This window comes from Episyrphus balteatus, chromosome 2 (assembly GCF_945859705.1).
Source record: "Episyrphus balteatus chromosome 2, idEpiBalt1.1, whole genome shotgun sequence".
In the NCBI taxonomy this organism is placed as follows: Eukaryota; Metazoa; Arthropoda; class Insecta; order Diptera; family Syrphidae; genus Episyrphus; species Episyrphus balteatus.
The window spans coordinates 79,315,813-79,336,364 of NC_079135.1; the positions used below are offsets into that span (position 1 = coordinate 79,315,813).

The 20,552-nt window shown below is 32.7% G+C and overlaps 2 protein-coding genes across 2 annotated transcripts; one reads left to right on the top strand and one right to left on the bottom strand.

Annotated features, from left to right (window-relative positions):
- Positions 1 to 571: 571 nt before the first annotated feature.
- Positions 572 to 3,966, top strand: LOC129909202 (uncharacterized). The gene is made up of 4 exons (XM_055986233.1): positions 572 to 1,077; positions 1,137 to 1,374; positions 1,450 to 1,547; positions 3,028 to 3,966. The coding sequence occupies exons 1-4, from the start codon at positions 741 to 743 to the stop codon at positions 3,534 to 3,536; spliced, it is 1,182 nt and encodes a 393-aa protein (XP_055842208.1). The 5' UTR covers positions 572 to 740; the 3' UTR covers positions 3,537 to 3,966.
- A 2,085-nt stretch (positions 3,967 to 6,051) lies between these two features.
- LOC129909201 (uncharacterized) lies at positions 6,052 to 19,273 on the bottom strand. Its single transcript, XM_055986232.1, has 13 exons — positions 19,023 to 19,273; positions 18,831 to 18,957; positions 18,324 to 18,760; positions 14,699 to 15,006; positions 14,269 to 14,632; positions 14,014 to 14,204; positions 13,622 to 13,958; positions 13,005 to 13,561; positions 9,865 to 12,838; positions 9,620 to 9,802; positions 6,450 to 8,368; positions 6,246 to 6,375; positions 6,052 to 6,180 (listed from the first exon to the last, which is right to left on the bottom strand). Exons 1-13 carry the CDS (start codon positions 19,114 to 19,116, stop codon positions 6,128 to 6,130), a joined length of 7,674 nt encoding a protein of 2,557 aa, XP_055842207.1. The 5' UTR covers positions 19,117 to 19,273; the 3' UTR covers positions 6,052 to 6,127.
- Positions 19,274 to 20,552: the final 1,279 nt, after the last annotated feature.

The window sequence follows — 20,552 nt, forward strand, 5'->3', positions numbered from 1 at the left end:
CATAGGTAGTCCTCAAGAAAGCAAAGTGCATTGCCAAATTTAAATGAATTGATTTTTGGTACCCTTTTTCGTTTAAGTCAATTCCCCTTAATTAAAATGTTATTTTCAATGTGCCGACGACGCGTTGTTTTAATGAAATCTGACCTTTGATTTGTTTTAACCAAACAAATTTTTTTTTTAAATTTAAGTAGGTACATAGGTACGGATAATAAAGTGTATTTATAATAAAGGGTTAAGTTAATATAGTTTCATAATAAAGGGTTGCAAAACATAATAAATTGCGATAGGGTTGACTTTTTGTAACACCATATGACTAAACCACAAAGATTATTAAGGGTTAAGTCAGATTGAATATCATTGAAAATAAGTTGGGCCTTAAAAAAAGGGTTTTTTGGATATCAACATTTTCAATATTTTCATAACTTAATTAAAAGTCTAAGGGTGAAATCGGCTTACGCGATAGTCGATAATTTATAAGAAGATACTTCTGATGTAACTATTTTTAGCGGCTTATATAAGTATGTATATTTAGGATGAACACGAATTTATAGTTATACCTACCTGCTAGAAAAAAAAATTACAAATCATAGATTACAATCTTTTTCAGATGAAATGTTCTAAATTATATAAAAGACATACAATATGAACCTCATTCTTAGGAGAAATCAACGTTCTTCAATAAAAATGTCAATATTAAGCGAAAGAAGCAAATCAAGAAAAGGAAATAAATAAACAAACAAATGTTGAAACATATGCCGCCTATACAACCACCAGGGCAACCTCGTCCACATGCTAACAGGGGCTTACATCCAAGGCCTCCACAACCGTTAAACATATCGACCCTATCAACATCGTCGGTACCACCGAAAAACATTGCCAATGGAGGTCCGAGATTGACAAATTTACTCAACATAGCACCAACTACACCAACAAGTATTAGCAATAATCTTAACTTACTTGCAACCAATGGTTGCAACAATCCCCATAGCAATTGCAATAACTTCACTTTGGGATATCATCCGAAACAGGGTCCAGGAGTGCGGGAAGCTCTCACTAGTTTAGGTCTTCTTTGTTTAGGTAAGATAAATTTGAATATTTTGTAAAAGTTTTAAACTTATTTTGGATTATATTTTCAGTGTCGTTATTATTAGCATTATTGTCACTAATTTTCTTATTGAAAATTTCACCTGGGGGAAGGGAACTCCCACCACAACCTCCAGGACCAGCTACGTCCGAGGACTATATCATAGTTTATGATGTTACTTTGGCATTATGTGCACTATCATTGTCGCTTAATTTGTGCTGCTTACTCGTATGTGCCATTCAATTTCTTTTTGCTGTAAAGTTGATAAGAGGCTCTACCGCAAATGGAAGGTAATTTTTGTTTTCAATAGAATTAATTTCAAGTTTTTTTTACATTTTTTTAAACATTTTTTTTTTATCTTACAGATTTTGTTACAGAAGTAACAAATATTTGCAAAAATCCAGTGTGAGCAGAGTGTGTGCTGTTGGCGGCTTTTTTATATCCATACCAATATTTTTAACAGGTGAGTGTATAAACATAAGCATTACCCTAGCTTACAATGGTTTCGTTTTAGGAACAAAACAATATTTTTCTAAATGTTGTGGGTGTGTTGAACTCGAAACTGAATTTTTCTATCAGCTCGTGTTTTCTAGAAATTCCAATTATAAAATCTCGATAATCGATTTTTCGCTATGTTTACAAAGGCATTTCCCTAGCTTACAGTTTAGTTTCAGCAGCAAAACAATGTTTTTCTAAATTTTTTTGGTGTGCTGAACTTGATACCGAAAAAACAGTAGTTCTAAAATTTCATTAAACATAAAAAGGTGCAATTTTGTTGACCAGGGTAATTCATACAACTCTACAAAATAAAAATTTAATCTTCTAACCGATGTCGATATTTAAAAAAAATATATAGCGTCTTGTCATCAAACTCTGCAGCGGGAAATGTTATTGGAAAGGTTTTTTACACAATTTGTGTAATTTTTGACATGCTACAAGAAACAATCAACATGTTCTTAAAAATGTGTATCATTATTTGTATAAGTCAAATTTCGGGAAAAAACTATATTTTACTTTTGGCACTTAAATGCAATTATTTTGCAAAATTAATAAATCAAATTATGCTCTATAAGAAGTTCCATTTCAACTTTTTCGGTACGAGAGACCAGTGCTCTTTAAAAATGTGAGTTCGATGTTTTTGATAAATGACGACTATTTAATAAAGAATTTAAAACGATATTTATCTCTTAGTCGAATGATGTATTTATCAAAAAAACCGATTGAAAATTGACTGAGAAAAAATTTGAACAACTTCAACCCAATTCCCAATTGATTTTCATAAAAAAAACATGTTTTATAAAAGGTTGAGAAGGTCTCCAAGTCTCTAGCAGCCGTATTCTGCATTCACGTGAATTGCAAGAATCACTTCATTAATCCCGTCAAATTGATTTTGAAAATGTTCTATTTTTCGATTGCAAAGCATTGGTTCCATCGTTTTAAAAATGTTCAAACGCCTCTTATAGACTTTCAAGTAAATCGAAAAGTAGAATAGCCTGAAACGCTCTTGGATCAAAGGTTGGATCAAAGCAAGGAAACAACTTGTTTGGGAGGGGTCTTTGTCGACGCATTGACAAATCTCTCCATGAAATATACAACCCTCCTGTATGGTACGACTATACAAAGTTTTTTTAATTTAAAATGAAATATTCACCCCTTCTTGCTCTGCCCCTAAACATTTGGCCCCTTTTTTCTTAAATTAATATATATCAATTCCTCTAGATGGGAGAGAAAAATACAATAAAATGCAGAATCTAATAAAATATATATTTTGAGAAGCTTTTCTTTGATGAAGCATTGGAACCTTACACCGTAACAATTCTTAAAAAATGTACTATTTTTTTCAAGTTTTTCGTGACATTACTACTTAAAACCATAACACATAATATAATATAGTATAATACTTTCATTTGTTATTTCATTAATTGAACATCTTTTATTTACAGGAATAATTCTCTACACTTTCACCCAATTTCACTCAACACCAGCTATAATCACCAGTGTTCTTATCGGAATCGGTATTGTTTTCTGCGGAGGAGCAATGGTACACAATGTATTCGTCTGGCAAAAAGAGAAAACGATATGTGTTCGAAATCATTCTATGAATATGTCAGCGCTAAGCGCTATTACACCCCCAGTGCAATTTATGAATCATTCCACTTCAAATCACTTGAATTTGAATTCAACAAGCCATTCCAATGCACAAATTCATCCCACATCCGTCACTCCACTATCACCAAATCATTCACATGGTAGTTTTAATCATTCTTGTGCAGCTGGATTTTCAATGCGACCTTCAACGGCCACTCCGCCCACTCCAAAAGTACTATCGAATGGATGTGTTCCTATTGGTGGCCGTGAAGCTAGTGGATCTGTTAGTCCAGGCTTGCCACAAACTCTAGACATGAGCAATGTAACTAGTACATCACAACATGAACTGTCAACTTTAGTGTAAAAAATATAATTAATTTCTTTTACTATATTTTCATCTGCTTAAATTATCTTGCCTCTTATAGATCCTAGTTAATCTACTATATTTTATGTAAGTTTCTTCACTCTTTTATTATACTATGTACCTGATGTGTTGTCAATATAGTTTTATGCATAAGGGTATTCTTTCAAAAGTTTATATTTCTATTTTTAAAAAATAATTGAAACTTGCCTCAATCTCGGTCTATTATATTTAAGATTTTGTAAATAGTTAAATAATAATAAGATTAAAATTTAAGATTTATACTGACGTAATTTATAAGCTTTAAGGATTAAATCTAAACTTTGTACCGATAACTTAAAAAAAAAATAGAGTACAACAAACTCAATACCACAATGGCTTTGTATGATTGCTATATTTTGTAACATAGTTTGAATACTAAAATAAATATAAATGCCCAAGTATTCTTAATAAGTTATTTTATTTTATTAATTTGTCAACTTCTTATTGTTTTTCATGTTGAGCAAAAAAAATATGCCGCACAAAAAAAAGTTCATTTGAAGTACTCCAATGGTTTTAAGCTCATTATCAGGAGTCATTAGTTTATTCTCTTGTTTTACAACACTTCATCAGAATTTGGACCAAAATTTAATTTACCACAAACAAATAATTTAAAAAAAAAATATTTATTTTATTGGTTTTTATATTTATAACTTAAAAAACAAACTTTTACCTAATATAGAATTTTATCTAATATAGAATTTGACACTGTCTTTCCAGTTTCGAAAGTTTTTTCAATTCTGTAATCAATAATTTACTAATTTCAACATTGAATTTATAATTCTGTTGAATAAAGTTCAATTTTTCCTCTTTGGATTTTTCACAATTTTCACCAACACAATACACACCCCAATTGGAGGGCAACTCGTTTGCATCTTTATCAAAAGGTAATCTTTCAACTAAATTGTGTGCCTTTAAAAATTTTTCCAGAATTTCTCTTCTTTCAAGAATGCTTGCAACAATGCTCCACAGTTCTTGATGTTTGGTTTTTATTCTATTTTGATTTTGCAATGAAGAGGTATTTATTGCATTTTCATGTTCCAAGTCTACTGATGATCTATAAGAATAAATAAACAAATCAGTATTAAATGTAGTAATTACCATTTTAACATTGCACTCACCCTAAATTTAAACATAACACCAAATTGAGAACATTTAATACAAAAATCAAATGTGTAACATTTAACATTTTAATAATAAATTAATTCTGTACACCTTACTCACCACCAATGGTAGTAAAACTGTGTATCATGAAGCGAAAATAAAGACATTCAGCAATAAAGACCACATGTTGTAGTTTTTTGCTTATCAAGCTTAAATCAAATGCTATATCACATTTACAATGCCAAGAACAGAGGTGACTTTCACTACTTAGGTTACTCAAGGCTTCGACTTAATGAAATATAAACGAATTGCTTTGGGTAAGTGTACATCAAATCGATTTAGGTGTCGTGTCATGCGTTATGATGATAAGACAAGAAAACTATAACAACTGTGGCACTTCTAACTCATGATGATGGAGCTCGACAGGAACAATTTCATTATCTGACCAACAGAAATTGAAATCATTTTAAAAAAGGTAATGGGGACGAGCCTATAAATTACTTTTTTTTCAGCTTTACAACATTGCATATAAAGTTTGGTGCTTTGATTACATTTTGAATGATAAAACTTAATAAACGAATTGCTTAGCCTTCTATTTTCTGAAGCAGTAGGTATAGAACGTCAATCTTTAACATAAAATGTTCAAAATTTTAAATTAAATATTTTTTTCTACCACACTTTTTCGCTATTATCTGTAGGAATAAGCTAAATCCATTTGATAAAATGTGTGGGGGTGGGGGTGAGAAGAGCGGATAATTGGATTAATGGTCAATTCAATTCCAAAAAGGATCTAGGAAGCTTTACCAAAAGCATTTGATATCCTGCAATAGCTTTAGTATAACCAAACATCTTCTTTTGCACCGCCCCTTAGTGTTTCTTAATGAAAAAACATGCCATGATTGGAACTGTCTCTTTAAAGGCGGTGATTTCAATTCGGTCCACCTGATTCGTGGATAGCTTTTCTACATTTTTTTCTTTCTTTAGTTTTAAAGAAATTTTATATATTTCTTAATAATGTGGATTAACAAAAATGTATGACTTACCATCTTCATGTTGAGTTGTTATTGAAATTCTTTCATATGGTTTCACAAGATCCAATTTCCGACGTGTGATGGATGGTTGATTACTTATAGGCATTGTGAAAAATGTAATCAGTGACCATTTCTACCCAATGCTCCTCATCCAGGTGGTATGTTAAAAGATTTTTGAATTCAACACTGAAGCTCACCGTTGCTTAATCTTTGGCGATATACTTTAACAATCTAATAAGTTAGTTTTATGAAAACTGAAATACAAATTAAAAACCTTAAAAGAAAAAAAATCTTTTCAGCTTTTTTATTCCAACTTAATTTATAAAAAAAACACCAACGCCAAATTGATTGCTTTTCAACAATGTTTTATTCTATTTGTAAAATAAGTATAACGTAATAAATGTTTAATTTTATCAACATTTATTTCTTATGGCGAGTTGTTCTTTTGTTGCTAGCCTCGCTTCCTTCCGAACCTGAAATAAATTATGGTATGAAATCGCACTTTTTATTATTTTCAATCAATCTATGTTAAACTAACCTGAAGGACCCTCCTCCGGTATAACTTTAAGTGCAGCTATTGGTGAAATTTGTTCTTTTACTCTCTTCCTTTTTCGTTTGCTGCTTTCTGTTGAACTGGCAATGCTAACCATATCGTCTGTGATATTTTCCTAGAAAAAAAATCATACATACAAATTCCTATTCACATAATTTCCAATTATGTACAGTCAATATCAAATTTTACCTTTAAAGCCAAACTTCTTGTAACTCTTCGTGAAGCAGTTGAAATATGGCTCATTCGAGAAGAAGTCGATTCATTATCACTTCCTTTAACATCTGGTGGCGAATCAAAGTCTGTTGTATTTGATCCACGTCTTTTTTTGATAACTGGTGACATGACAAGTTGTTTCGACAAAGCTTTATTCCTCTCCATAGCAGCTAATTGTGTCCGTGTAAGACGTCTGGATAAGGTATAATCTTCATTTTGTGAACTTTCTGGTTCATCTTGGGGACTTTTTGAACTGTCTTTTTCTTCTCTTTTTTGAACTCTTGACTTGCTTGTAGTAGGACTAGTGTCATCCGAAGGTGACTCTTTTTTAGAAACTGACAATCTTCGTGGAGTTTTAATAGGAGTATTGATAGCATCAGTATTGATAGCTTTGGAGAAAATTGCTTTCGGTGTTCCAACTGCTTTGGATGGTGTACTAACCACCTCTTTATCGACCGACATACTACTTCGCCTTCTAGTTTTTGGAGTTTGTGGTTGCTCAATTGAAGTTATACTTGAAATAGATGACAGCCGAGAACGTTTTACATTGGATACTGTTGAACTTTCAACATCATCGATAGAATCCGAACGTATTTTCGATCGAGTTCGACTTGAAGGAGAATCAGGTGTGGAATTCTCATCTAAGGTCTCTAAGAGCAAGGATCTCCTTCTAGTAACGATTTGATTGGCAGTTGATGGAGGAACAGATCCACCTCTAGAAAGTCTTCGAGTGCTCGGAGATGCAGTAATATCTATTTCAGTAGTTAGATTTTGCGAAACCGATGATGATCTTCTATTTCGCAACTTCGGAGTGAGTTCTACGTCTACATTCGATTGCTTTTTATTTTCTTCATCTACAGAATCTACATTTGAAGTGCTAATATTTGATTCGACTTCTGTTGGTTTTTTCAAAGGAGGCATAGATCCACTTCGAGAATTTCTTCGAGTACGTGGAGATGCTACAACAACCTTTTCGTTACTTAAATTTTTCGAAAATGATTGTGATCGAAGTCTTGGTGTCAATTCTACTTCGTCGGATAGTTGTTTTTGCTTTTTATCATCTGCAACATCTTTGATTTGTATTGTTTTGTCAATGTTCACAGTTGATTCAGCTTCAACTACTTCTACAACTTCAACAACTTTACTTGGCATAGCAATTTCGACATCTTGGATTTCATTGCTTTTCAATTTATCATCATTTTCTTCAGCTAAAACTGTTTTTTCTTCAATTTTTTCATCCGTAGATGTAGTTTCACAAATTTCCTTGTGTTCATCTAATTCTTTGACTTCTTCAGTTGGTTGCAGTTGAGATTCACAAACATCCTCAGTCTTATCTGCTTCTTTGGATTCAACACTAACAATATCAATTTTCTCTTTTTCTTCCGATTTTGCTTCAATAGATTGCACTTCTGGTTTTTCTTTTTGTGATTCTTCAATTTCAGAAACGTTCGGTTCTAACTGACTTTGATCTAATGTTTCATGAGGTGTTTCTTTGTAAAGCACAACAATATCTTCCGTTTCCATATTTTCTTCATCATTCTGTACATTGGATTGTTCAGCAATTTCACTTTGGTGTGTACTGTCTTCTGCTTGTTTTTGTACATTCTCAACCACAGGCTCTTCAAGTTGCACTGCAACTTCATTATCAGTTTCGGTAACCTTATTTTGTTGATCTCCAAAAATAATTACATTATTTGCATAATTTTGTTCAGTGCTCTCAGGTTCTTCAATTAGATCTACTACTTCAACATCACAAGAGGAAGAAGTTTTTCGTGCCACTTGTTCTTCTTCTATAATTACAGCATTATTTTCAGTTTCATTAATGCTTTCAGAAGTAACAGACAGTTTAAATTCCGATTCACTCGTGTCTTTGCAATCACTGGCTTTTTGTTGTTCTGAACACGCAACAAATTAAATATAAATAAGAAAGTAAATATAAGTTAGGTTCTATAATTAAATGTTTAATAATTTCAGTGGAGTTGCTATAAACTTGTACTTTAAACTAAAATACTTGAAGAATGAAGATGTGTAATTTGCATGTCTATGAAAAAATTATACGAAAACTTAAATTTATATATATTCAGGACTTCTCCACTGCCACTAAATTTTTAGGAAAAACTTTAACTCACTGATTCAAGTATTTGAAAAAATGTCTGTTGAAACTCATAATTTTTTAAGCATTTTGTATTAGGATTTTTTTTGATATAATATGATTTAACGATTTTATAGCCCTTTTTTCACCGAATTCTGTTTTTTTAATAAATGATTTTTTTCGTCAAACTTATCCCATTCCTTTAAAAATCACTAATTCATAAAAATCCAACTGAGGTTGGGTGCCTACATTACGGGGAAATTTTAATTTTTTGATCGAGAAAAAAAATTTGCAACCTGCAGCTTTTTGCCCGTGAAAAAAAAGGAATTTGCGATCATCCAGAATTACGACGTCATTTTATTATTAAAGAATTTCATATTAGCCTATTTTTGACTTTTGTGTGATCTTGCTATGATTTTAATTAAAAATTACCGCAAGTTATTAACCGTTCTTAACATTATTCCTATTGGTTCATTTTTACCAGTCAGTTATATGAAGAGCCTGATGAAATTGGGATACAGATCTAAGGGTGTATAAATTGACGTTAAACTCATTGGACTAAGTATGGTAAATGGCTCTGTTAAGTTAAGATCTGGTGGACAAAAATAATATCTACTTGTTTCTGTTCTATTAATATGTATTTGATGATAAGGGGACCTTGCTAGCGTATTCCAGAAGGCATTTTCTACAACTTACTCACTATCGTCAATGACACTCTGGAAACAATTTGGTCATTGACTAAATATTTCAGAATTCATGGCTGGGATACGAACACCAGATCATACTACTATAAATTTCGGATGGTTGGTTAAAGTTCGACGGATGGTACCTTTTTATGTGATTCCACCTTATTGTGGACTTGTAAAGCTCACTTTGAAGTCGCTAAAGAATCCCTTTGTTATCTTAACATTATTGTATGATGCAGCAGAGTTAATGATTTTCCAAGGGTAGATGAAGTAGGTTAACATGTGTTTTGAAAGAAAACTTCTTCAAGGCATTTAAAATTTAAATGGGAAACAAAAAATAAGAATTAAAACTAAAATTGTTCACTCACCAACATCATCTTTCTCGCCAGAGTGAAGTGTTTTATATTTTGTCGATGCAGATAAGCTTTGAGAATTTGATGAGTCTTCTATGTTTTTAACTTTCATTGTCTCTTGCAACAATCTATCCGAATGTGATGAATTTTCACTGAATACAAAACTAGCTAAGGAAGAACTCGTACTTGTAGAAGTAACTAAAATTAGAAAAATATTTTTAATGTTGTTATTTAAATTTAAAGAATAGTAAACAACATACCATCACGAATCTTGTTCGAAAATGAATTGCTAAGATCTTCTGAGCCATCACTTTCTATTATTTCTACGCTTTCGTCTTCATCTTCATCAGCATCTTCTTCATTGTTATCATTCCCGTCATCATCATCACTATCATCATAATTTTCCTCATAATCATTCTCATCATCATCTATTGAAATGTGTCTTTGTGCCACATCATTTGAATCTTGATTTCTAGAAATTGCTCGTGAACTACTGCGTGATGAGAGTAAAATAATAGACGAACCACTACCATCATCGACAACTTCTTCATTTTCTGATGTTTTTCCATCAAGATAATTTAGTTCTGAATTGGTTGATTCTTCTTCTTGTGCTTCAATGTTATCATAAGTATCTAAACTACTGGAATTCTCACTCTCAGGTTGTTGTTTTTGTTGCGGTTCAAGAAGATTTTCTTCAAAACCCATTGTATCATACAAAGTCATTCCAACAGTAGTGTCTAGCATTTGTTCTTTTTCACTCGGTTGCAAAGTTACACTTGATGGTTCTGGTAAATTTTGAGATACTTCCATTGTTGGCAAATATGTGAGTTCACCAATGACAGTGGTTCGTTCCGAAAAAGTTACTTTCGAAGGCGATTTTTCTGAATCCAGTTTAGATTCTGTTTCCATTATCACTTTATTAAACCTAGATTCAGTTGAACAAACTTTCGAAGATGACGTGTGAGGCTTGAAATCGATTAAGGTATCTGTGCTAAAAACAGTCTTTGTTGTTGTAATTTTCTCGACTGCAGGTTCCGTTGGAGTTTTATATTCGGAAACATCGCCAGAAGAATTGTGAATTGATGCTCGTCCTTTAAGCTGTTTTCTATTGCGTTGAATCGACGAATCATTTGAATTGCTGTCAGAACTCTGAGAAAGTGCTCTTTTTGGTGGTTTTATTGTGGAGCTGGAATTAGAGTCCAAATTTGAGAGACTTTCAAATTTCCTAGTATTAGACTTATCAGTTGTGAAATCCATTGAAATTGTTTCTGATTCGAATCTCTTGGTTGAGGCATTGGTAAAGCTAAATGAAGCAAAAGTATTTTCTTCTTTCGAACGGATAATATTTGTTCCAAAATCTATGTTTGTTTTTGGCTCAGTGACTTGTAAAATGTCAGACTGTATTTTTGATACCGAAGAACTACTTTCAAACAGACTTGTCGTTTTTGCTGAAGACAAGTTTTTAGGTGCCTCATTTTTCACTTTGTCTAAAATATCTTGTAGCTCATTTCTACTAATTGGGGTACAAGAACTGTAATTTAACATGGTTTTAGTTTGGTGTTCTTGTTGTTTAAATTTAGAACCAAAATCTTCACTTGTCTTTGGCTCATTGAATTGTGCGATATCAGACAATTTCTGAGTTACCTCATTTGACTGCGATTTTGTAAACAAAGAATTTTTTTCTATTTGGCTACTTGTCGTTTTTATCGTAGACTCTAATTTAGACTCTTGATTCTTGACTTTATCTAAAATGTCTTGGAGCTCGTTTTTGCTCATTGGAATTAAACTGTAGCTAGTTGTTGATCGTAGCGATTTTCTTGTTGATGGTCCACTATATGGACGTTGCGATTTTTCCAAAGGCTCTTGCAAGACTTCTTCGCTTTCCACTGATAGATCCCGTTCATTGATTTGCTCTAATGATTCATCAACTGGCAAAACAAAACGTATGATTTTCTCTTCCTCAAAATCTTTCTTTTTCTCTGGTTCTTCTGAAGGTGCTTTAACACTGCGATCTGTTTCATCTATTGATGTTTTTGGTTGACTAACTTTAAGAATTCCAGGCAATGCGGTATTCAATTTTTCAGGAACTTGACTACTTGCATTATCTGTTGGAGTATTTTTTACATACGGAGTTTCCAAGAATAATGAATTATCCCGTGATGGTGTTTTCTGATTGATCTTGGTTAAAATACTAACATCAGGATTGTATGTTGATGAATTCTTGAAATGGGTTAGCAAATTATCAGATGTTGATAATTCGAAGTCATATCGACCTAATATTCTTCGACGTTTCTTGGGATTTTCACGAGTTTTACTTGTTTTGTCAGAATCAATCGGACTATTGTCTAGACGACGTTTTTGAGCTGGTTTAAATGGCTCCGGATATGATATAACTTCCCTGGGATTATATTCGGAATAGGATAATGAAATTTGCGGGCATCTCAGAAATGGTGCATTGGTAGATTGCTGCAGAGCATTTCCTTCAGACTTCTGTTGATCCCAGTAATGACTAGCAAAATGAGTACCTAACGCAGAGCTATGGTATATACCACCAAGAAGATCGGTTGCATTTTGTTTGATAAGTTGACAACTTAGGGGATAGGGTGAATTTTGTTCAGTTTCTTTGTTTTTGATTCGTTTTTTTATCTTCAGATACACATCCGATATGTTCTTTGTGACCGGAGTCATTGTAGTGTGATAAGCAGATAAAATTAAAGATGGAGTATCAACATCCATCGCTGTCTGATTATTTCTTCCTTTTGATAACTCATCGACTGCACGTTGAATATCCCTGTCTTTCGAAATTTCATCCTGATAAGCAACAGCTTCAATGTATTTATACTTTTGAAGCAGATAGACAAAGCTTAGATCTTCAGCGCTGCGATTTTTGCTACTCTTCAAAAGAGATTGCACTAATTTTCCTTCACTCTCAGTAAGTGCTAAATCGCGAATTACTCCGAATTTTTTCATTAGCAAACAACGACTGAAGAAAAGCTTTAAAAGCTCTTCGTCTTTTTCAGATCGAGCGAAATGAAATGCTTCTGATATAAGGTCATTTGCTAAATAAGTATTTAATTGAAGGAGAGGTGATATTGGCAAGGATTTGGCTTCGAGCACTCTTAGAGCTAGATTTGATTCGATCTGATCTAGAAGCGATGCTATGAATAATTCAATTTGCCACTGAGGGCATACGTGATCTTTGTTGAATGGCGAAATGAATTCATCGACAGCGGCCTAGAAAAAAAATTAATATTATAAATTTAAAGCTAATTTTTAAAGGCTTTTCAGATTCTAAGTAACAATTTTGCAAAATAACCTATTAATTCCTTAACTGAAAGTTTGCTAAATTACGTGTCCAAAATGTAATCTTGGAACCAAATAAATCAATATTTTAACTTACCTGAAAATGACAATGATCCAGATTCCAAAACGCCTGAATTTGTTTAATTAACGATGCTGAAAGCTTAAATACACTTGGAAATTTGATAAAATTCTGCACGATCGGTTCATACCGCTTGTCTTCGATTGCCATATTAAGATCGAGGAAAAAATACAAAAACAATGCACATTTATTCTCAAACGAAACGTCTGGTATGAGCATTATTCTGAGCATAGCTTGTACCGAAGTTGGTGGATATAATCCATCACCACCACTTTCCTGCCAGCTATCTCTTAATGTGTTTCCTTTAAATGAGTGCTCTAAAAATGAGTCAATAAATAGTAAATAACAGCTTCGAGCTTTTCGCGACGAATATCGCATAAATTCTAATCTTCGTTTCTCATAGAAACCATGCAACGATTCATAAGGATAAGGCACAAGATTCAATTCATTTTCAAGACTTCTTGTTAAACGAGAAGCCTCAGGCAGCAATCCAATATTGAGTAGCCACAATAGAATTTCTTGGTAATCGGAGGCCATGCGAATAGAATTGCCCTGTGATTCCAATGTACTCAAAACTAGACAGAAGAAAGAAAATGTTGTCAAAATAAATTACTTTAGTTTATTTCTTAAATTACCATCCGATGGGATATTTTCACCAAACTTTGCAATTATATCACTTGAAACTTCGGCTAGAGTTCGAAGTTGTTTAGAGATGTAGCAAAGTTCTTGTTTTTCTCTCTGATCCAATGTATAACCGGAATGATCGAATAAAACTTTACACAATTTGTTACAACGTTCTTTTATACATGACGCTCGCACCCATAGCCAATCAGTTAAAGTAGAAAGCGATAGGCCCTCACTTAGAGAAGTTCCTTGGTGACTTCCATCTGACCAATTTTTTGCACATTCTTTCAGCAGTCCATTGCAATTATTTTCTATTGCCACTGATAGTAGAGTTTCTCTTTTTGCTTTCTATTAAAATACAAATTATCAATAAAGGTTTTAATTAAAAAAGTAAAAGTATTACCAATGAGAAGGTAGCTTTGTAGTTAAGACCAGAAAATTGAGGAAGCAAACGTGCATTTAAAACTTCCATGAAAATTGGATTGGGATCTAATAACGCCAGTGATCCTTGGGATCTTAACACATCAATAACTCTGTTTTGAACACCTGGCCAATTCAAGTGTAAGCAGCTTTTTTCTCCAAGTCCGATTGAATCTATAAAACAAATACAGATATATTTGGCGCTTAGTTTTTATTTATAAACTAGCAAAGTACTTACCAAAACTTAGGGATATAGGATAAAAATGTTCTTCTGGTCTTTGAATAGAATTGAAGAGTGAAATCGTATTAGGATTGAAATACATATCCAGACACGACAAACCCGGTAGAACAAACGAAGCTAAATAGCTGGGATCCTCCCTCCAATCACCTACATACGGCATTTCCTCTTTGTACCATTGATTTATGTCGAAGAGTAATACCTCGGTTTGAGTTTCTTGTTCTTGTTTCCAAACTATAGCACATAGAGATATTGTTTCTTCGTTTCCATGCGATGGTGCTTTTGAAATGGCTTGGCATGCAATTGGAACACTTTTGGGACAATTTAATGGAAGCTGCAATCTTACACTTGATACTTGAAAATTCTTTGAAATAAAAATCAACACGAGTTAGTGGAAGAATTTTTTTTAGGTAAAAGATTTTTGACATACTTCAAAATAACAAAATCCTTCATCGGTAACAACTCGCTTTTCATACATTAGAGAATGCATAACAGCCATAGAATTTTGATAGTTTTCATGGAATGCCCAGACATAAACACATGGGCGTGGATCATCTGGTGGCTCCATGGAGCTTATTTTAACAAGCGGTGATGATCGTTCTTGTGGAGGTGCCACATAAAATACCTGCATATCTGTAAGATCATAAAATACCAAACGTCCATCTGCTAAGCCTACGGCGAGTCCTAATATAAGATCGATTGGTAGTAAAGACTGAATGAACTCTGCATTGTCAAGCACTTCAAAGAAAGAAAAAAAAACAAATAACGATTTTTTTTACTGATTTCGGATTATTAATACGTTTTTGAAAAATAACCAAATAAAATATTTAGGCCTAATTTATTCACCATCCATTAAAATTAAATTAGCCATTAAAAACGGGAAAATTTAAAATTTATATGCGATTTAAGAGATTTTTAATGGCGACTTTTTATATAATGGAGAGTGAATAAATTGGGGCTTAATTAATGAATGAGTATTGAGTTTCACTTAGAGCCAAAAGTAAACATGGTAGCGTATCATGTGATTGTAATTTGTTGTTTCTGTAATGTTTTTCTCCTTCTAGATAAATTACTAATACACTTTTTACATACATAGATACATTTAGAAATAGATACGAGTAAATTCTTTGGCACTAAGCCGATTGTGAAATGAAATAAAAAGGTTAACTTGCGATCGTTCGCCATAATTGGGCCCAGATCTTAAGTAACAACTAACTATGATATAACTTCTGAAAAGCCATAGCAAACTTTCAACTCACACTTTTTTCGTTCAAGAAAGTGCTGTTCTTCTGTTTTTTTTTTTTTCTTATTTAGACCTTCTTTTGAATTTAACAATTTTGTTTCTGTCCCGAACGCCATTGTAATTTTTTACAAGTATACAAATTATTTTATGCCAAATAATTTTATCAAACCATTTTTATAGTTATGGTATATGAATTCTTGCAAGAAATCCATAATAGTAAAGATGGCCTTGGCCAACCACCCCAAACTACTGATGAAAAGCATGACAACCAAACAACGATATCCCAAAAATAGGTACTTTTTTGCTTTGCATATATCGGATGAGCACATAATTTCAACGGACAACGAGGAAATAATAATTTTCTTCTATGATTTTTTTAATTTTTTTCTTTCAATGGCGCTGAACAGTGTGCAAGTATTCCTATCTACCATTTACCATAATGAAGTGAGAAGAACCGGCATAATTGTATGGGAGGAGCAGCTAAGAGCAAAATGGATGTTGATAAATAGAACAATGAACAAGGTCTTTAGCACGGGGATTCTTGAAAACGCTTCACAAAGCCAAAGGACCTAAGGTCTTAAAACAAAACGAAGTTTCAGAACACATTTTTTCTTGTACATTTACCTTAATGGAATACTAACAAATAATACAAAAAAATATACATATAATTTGTCAGCAGCGATCAGTTTATCTAGAAGAATTCTGTTAGATTTAAGTTTGTTGTTGCTTAATTTAATGTTTATAACCAGGGATAGGATGTTGTGGAATTTGCCTTTTTTTCTTGCTTAATCGTACGACATTATAGATTAAATACAAACACGTTTCACGTCCCCCTCGTTCCAAATATATGTATTTTATTTTGCCTTTTTTTGCCTTTTCTTTCGTTATTGCCTTTTTTTTTGCCTTTTCTCTTGTTATTGCCTTTTTTTGTCTTTTCCTATGTTTTTTTATCTTTTTAGCATTTTAAAGGTAATGCCTACACACAAAACACTCAAATATACAAACAAAAAGCTAACTTACTCAGTATATTACTTACTCAATATATCTATTCTATATTAAAAATTCACTAATTACCCCACACAAACAAATTCGAATGAAAAGATCTACCTATGCAACTTGTTTGTCTACTATTGCTACCATTTATTGTCTTCTACGTTCTATTGCGCGGCCGACAACCGACACGTATCAGAGTTCAAAAGCTAACTTTCTCAATTTACAATACTCCATTGAAGAAGTTCTCCAGATTTTGGACATAATCCTGTGAGATTTGGAAGCTGCGAAAGGGGCAGTCGCAAAAGATGTTTTTGAGGGACTCGAAAAAGTTGAACAAATAAATTGCGTAATTTATTCCAATTAAATAGGGGTCCAGTCGTCTCTACAGATGTAGAGAGTTATTTTAGCTCCTTTAAAGCACTCTTAAGCCTGGTACGCTGCTCGCGCTAAATTTTAGCTCCCATACAAATTATCGAAAAATTTTAGCAGAGCTAAAATGAGTACCATACAAATTATCGATAACTTGTATGGAAATTTTTATTTAACTAGAATTTAGCGCGAGCAGCGTACCAGGCTTTAAGGGACAATCGCAGGCGCTTGTTAACTGAAAATTTTAAAAAACTTATGATTGTTCCAAATTACTGCAATTAATTTTTATATTTCATTCTTTTCTCAATAAATGCCTTTTTATGCCTTTTTCGGAGTTTTATTTTGCCTTTTTTTAAGTTTTTAGGTCCACAAGATCCTATCCCTGTTTATAACATTGCAGAATGGTAAATGCAGTTTTATTTTAAGTTTTTTTTTAGATTTTATTGCTACGAATTTTACTTTCTAATCATCGATTTTTTTAAAATTACCATTCTTTTGCTTTTATCTACAATTTTCATGATTTCGAATGCGATTATACCCAAAGGCTCCAAATGTAAGGTTTGACGGCAGTTTTTTTTTCAATTATTCCAGGTCTTAAGCCAACTGAATGCAGGTGCTTTTCATTTACATATTTTTTTTCTACAGGCCTGTCCTTTTTTCACGATTGTGTTGGAATTTTGAACGCTTTTTTGAACTGGATTTTCTTCTTTGAACATGACAATATTGTCATTGGAAGAAACTATCTAACTAGATCGCGCTGTATTTTGCTCATGACTGTAGGCCATATTCATAGACACTTTTTAAGTAGCTTTTAATAAAGATTGGAATTCATCATATTCAAATAACATTGGACAAACCCCATTCTAAGATAAACTGGGGTCTAAAAATGACTATGAATTTCCGCCCGTATTTTTAACGTAGAGGCTAAAGTATGTAATTTTTTGTCAGTCACAATACTGAACGTCACGATTGTAGCTTTTACTGGCTGAATACAATGGTGTACCTGTGGTTGTAGCTTGTAGTACTGTTAAAATTTTGCTGAGGGAAAACCCTACAAAAGTTCGCTACAGCTGAGGTAAAAGTTGAGAATTCTTCAACTTGCGCTACAAGCTACAGCCCGGGCTAGACCATTGTATTCAGGGGGTGACACTTCATAAGCCAACAACAAAACAATGCGTTTTGAATGTCAACAACCAAAAAACACATAACCAGTTATGAAACCGGTTAACGCGATAGTCTACAGTTGAATGTGAAAATCGACAATTTATGCCGGTTTTTGACTATCGCATTAGCCGATTCCAACCCTGAATTGATTTGAAGAGTTAAGGTTCCCCAGAATGTAACTGAGATCTGATATATTTTTGTCTAATCCCACACCTTCTTAGTTTTTATTTTTTTTTTAATTCATAATTTTGAATATTAAAAAGTTTCATTAGTGATAATTTCATACCTTCTAATTGAATTCCAAAATGAACTCCTTCCTGTTGGCAATGTTGAAAATGCCTATGAAGATGTAACAAACTCATGCTAGAATCAACAATATGACAAGGAACAAGGGAAATCCCAACGTCTTCTTTTGCAGCAGGAATATCGGCGTTGTTTAAATTCAAATCTACCAACAACACGCTTCCTCCATCAGTTCCAACAGCCAAACAACCATTCATGTTTTGTAAAATTGTATGCTGGGAAACTTCATGACTGATAAACTTGCAACACGTAATTTTGTATTTCAAATCAATGCAACAAATTACTGTTGATTCTTCAACAGAATACAAGACGACCAGACCTCCAGGGCTGTCGGCATATTGGATACCAATTGCGATAAGTGTATCCTTTAAGTAGGGCATTTGAATTTCCGATACACACGTAATAATGCAAACACCAAACCTTTTTAAAGAACAAAATGTAATAAATAACTAGATTTGTGAATGCTCGAATTGGAAAGTAATCTTCTTACCCATTACTTGCATCAAAATCATATTTTGATATTGATTGTCCGCTTCGGAGGGAAGTGATGCATAAACGAGAACCTTTGGTTAACCATCCCCATTGCCCAGATTTTATTATTCCTCCAAAGATATCACCTATTAATTAAACATGTTTAGAACAATTTAAAATAGTTTTTTCTTTATTAAAAAAATAATTTTACCGAAATTCTCCTCGGGAAGTGGTATTGCCTGAACGAGACCTTCGGCGAACCGAACTTCTTTTTTTGTTACTAAATTAGGTTCAAATAGATCCATAATTTTATTATTTCTCTTTATTTGCACACAAACACATAAACTTTTTTGATAATTTTAATAAATAATTTAATAATGATTATTGGATTATTTTATGCGAATAAATAATTCCAACGCGCGAATTTTTATTTCGGTCTTTGACGGCTTTTTACCAAAAATAAAGGGAATGTCAATTCAGAAGGTTTGTTTGATGGCGCACTGTCAGCTCATTACCCAACCCAACAGCGAACGGAACGAGTAGAAAAATAAAAACTACAATAACAGTACCGTCCAGAAATTAAACTACAAAGGCTAGTTTTTACAAACGCGTTTTTTTTAAATATGAGACTGGAATATTTAAAACAGATGTAGAAGATCACAGTACACATAATAGGGGTATTCACGATCTGGTGCAACAGGCCTAGTAAAAATGTAAAATTTTATTTTTTTACAATAGATCGTGAATGCCCCTTTTCTTATCTATAGTAAATATTGAAGCATGAATGATGTTTTTTTTTTAACAGGGTTGTTCCTCCACTGTTGCTTCTTCTTTTTTTTCCATTTTTTTAAATTTAATTTTTTGTTTTGTTCGGGTTAATTAATTTTCACAAATTAGGGGTATTCACGATCTGGTGCAACAGGCCTAGTAAAAATGTAAAATTTTATTTTTTTACAATAGATCGTGAACGCCTCTTTTCTTATCTATAGTAAATATTGAAGCATTTATGAAATCCATGATGTTTTTTTTTTTAACAGGGTTGTTCCTCCACTGTTGCTTCTTCTTTTTTTTTTCATTTTTTATAATTTAATTCTTTGTTTTGTTCGGGTTAATTAATTTTCACAAATTATTTTACATCAAAAGAAACTAAATTACTGATTATTAGTTACTGATGATTACTAATGAGTACCGACAAGCCGACAACCATAATAAACAGAATAAAAAAGACAAACTGTTTATCATGGGCGACGACGCGATGACGGTGAGCTGCCATCTGTAAAAATAATTTTACTCTATTGTATTTTTATTTTGCAATAGGTCTAGGGTATAGCAAAAGTGCAAGACTGTTGTAAAATTTTAATCCGTATATTTTGTTGTTGTAGTGATGTAAGATTTTACACTTTTGCACTTTTGCAATGATACAAGACCAGTTGCATCGGATCGTGAATACCCCTAATAAGGTAATATATTCCGAACGTTGTCAAAATTTGTTTGTCAAAAATGGGCACCAATCTGTCAGGTCGGCCTTTAATTTTTATATTTCACTCGCAGTAAACAGGAAATTTGTTTTTGTTTTAAATTATAAAATGTCATTTAAAAATATTATAAATTGAAAAATATCAAATTTTCTTCGTGTTTCATCGCGGAAAATGGTAAATAATTGTTTAAAAATTAGTGGTGTGCGTGGTTTATCGGTTTTTGTTCGTTTTTCTTCGGTATTTTAAGCAATTAAGAATTCGGT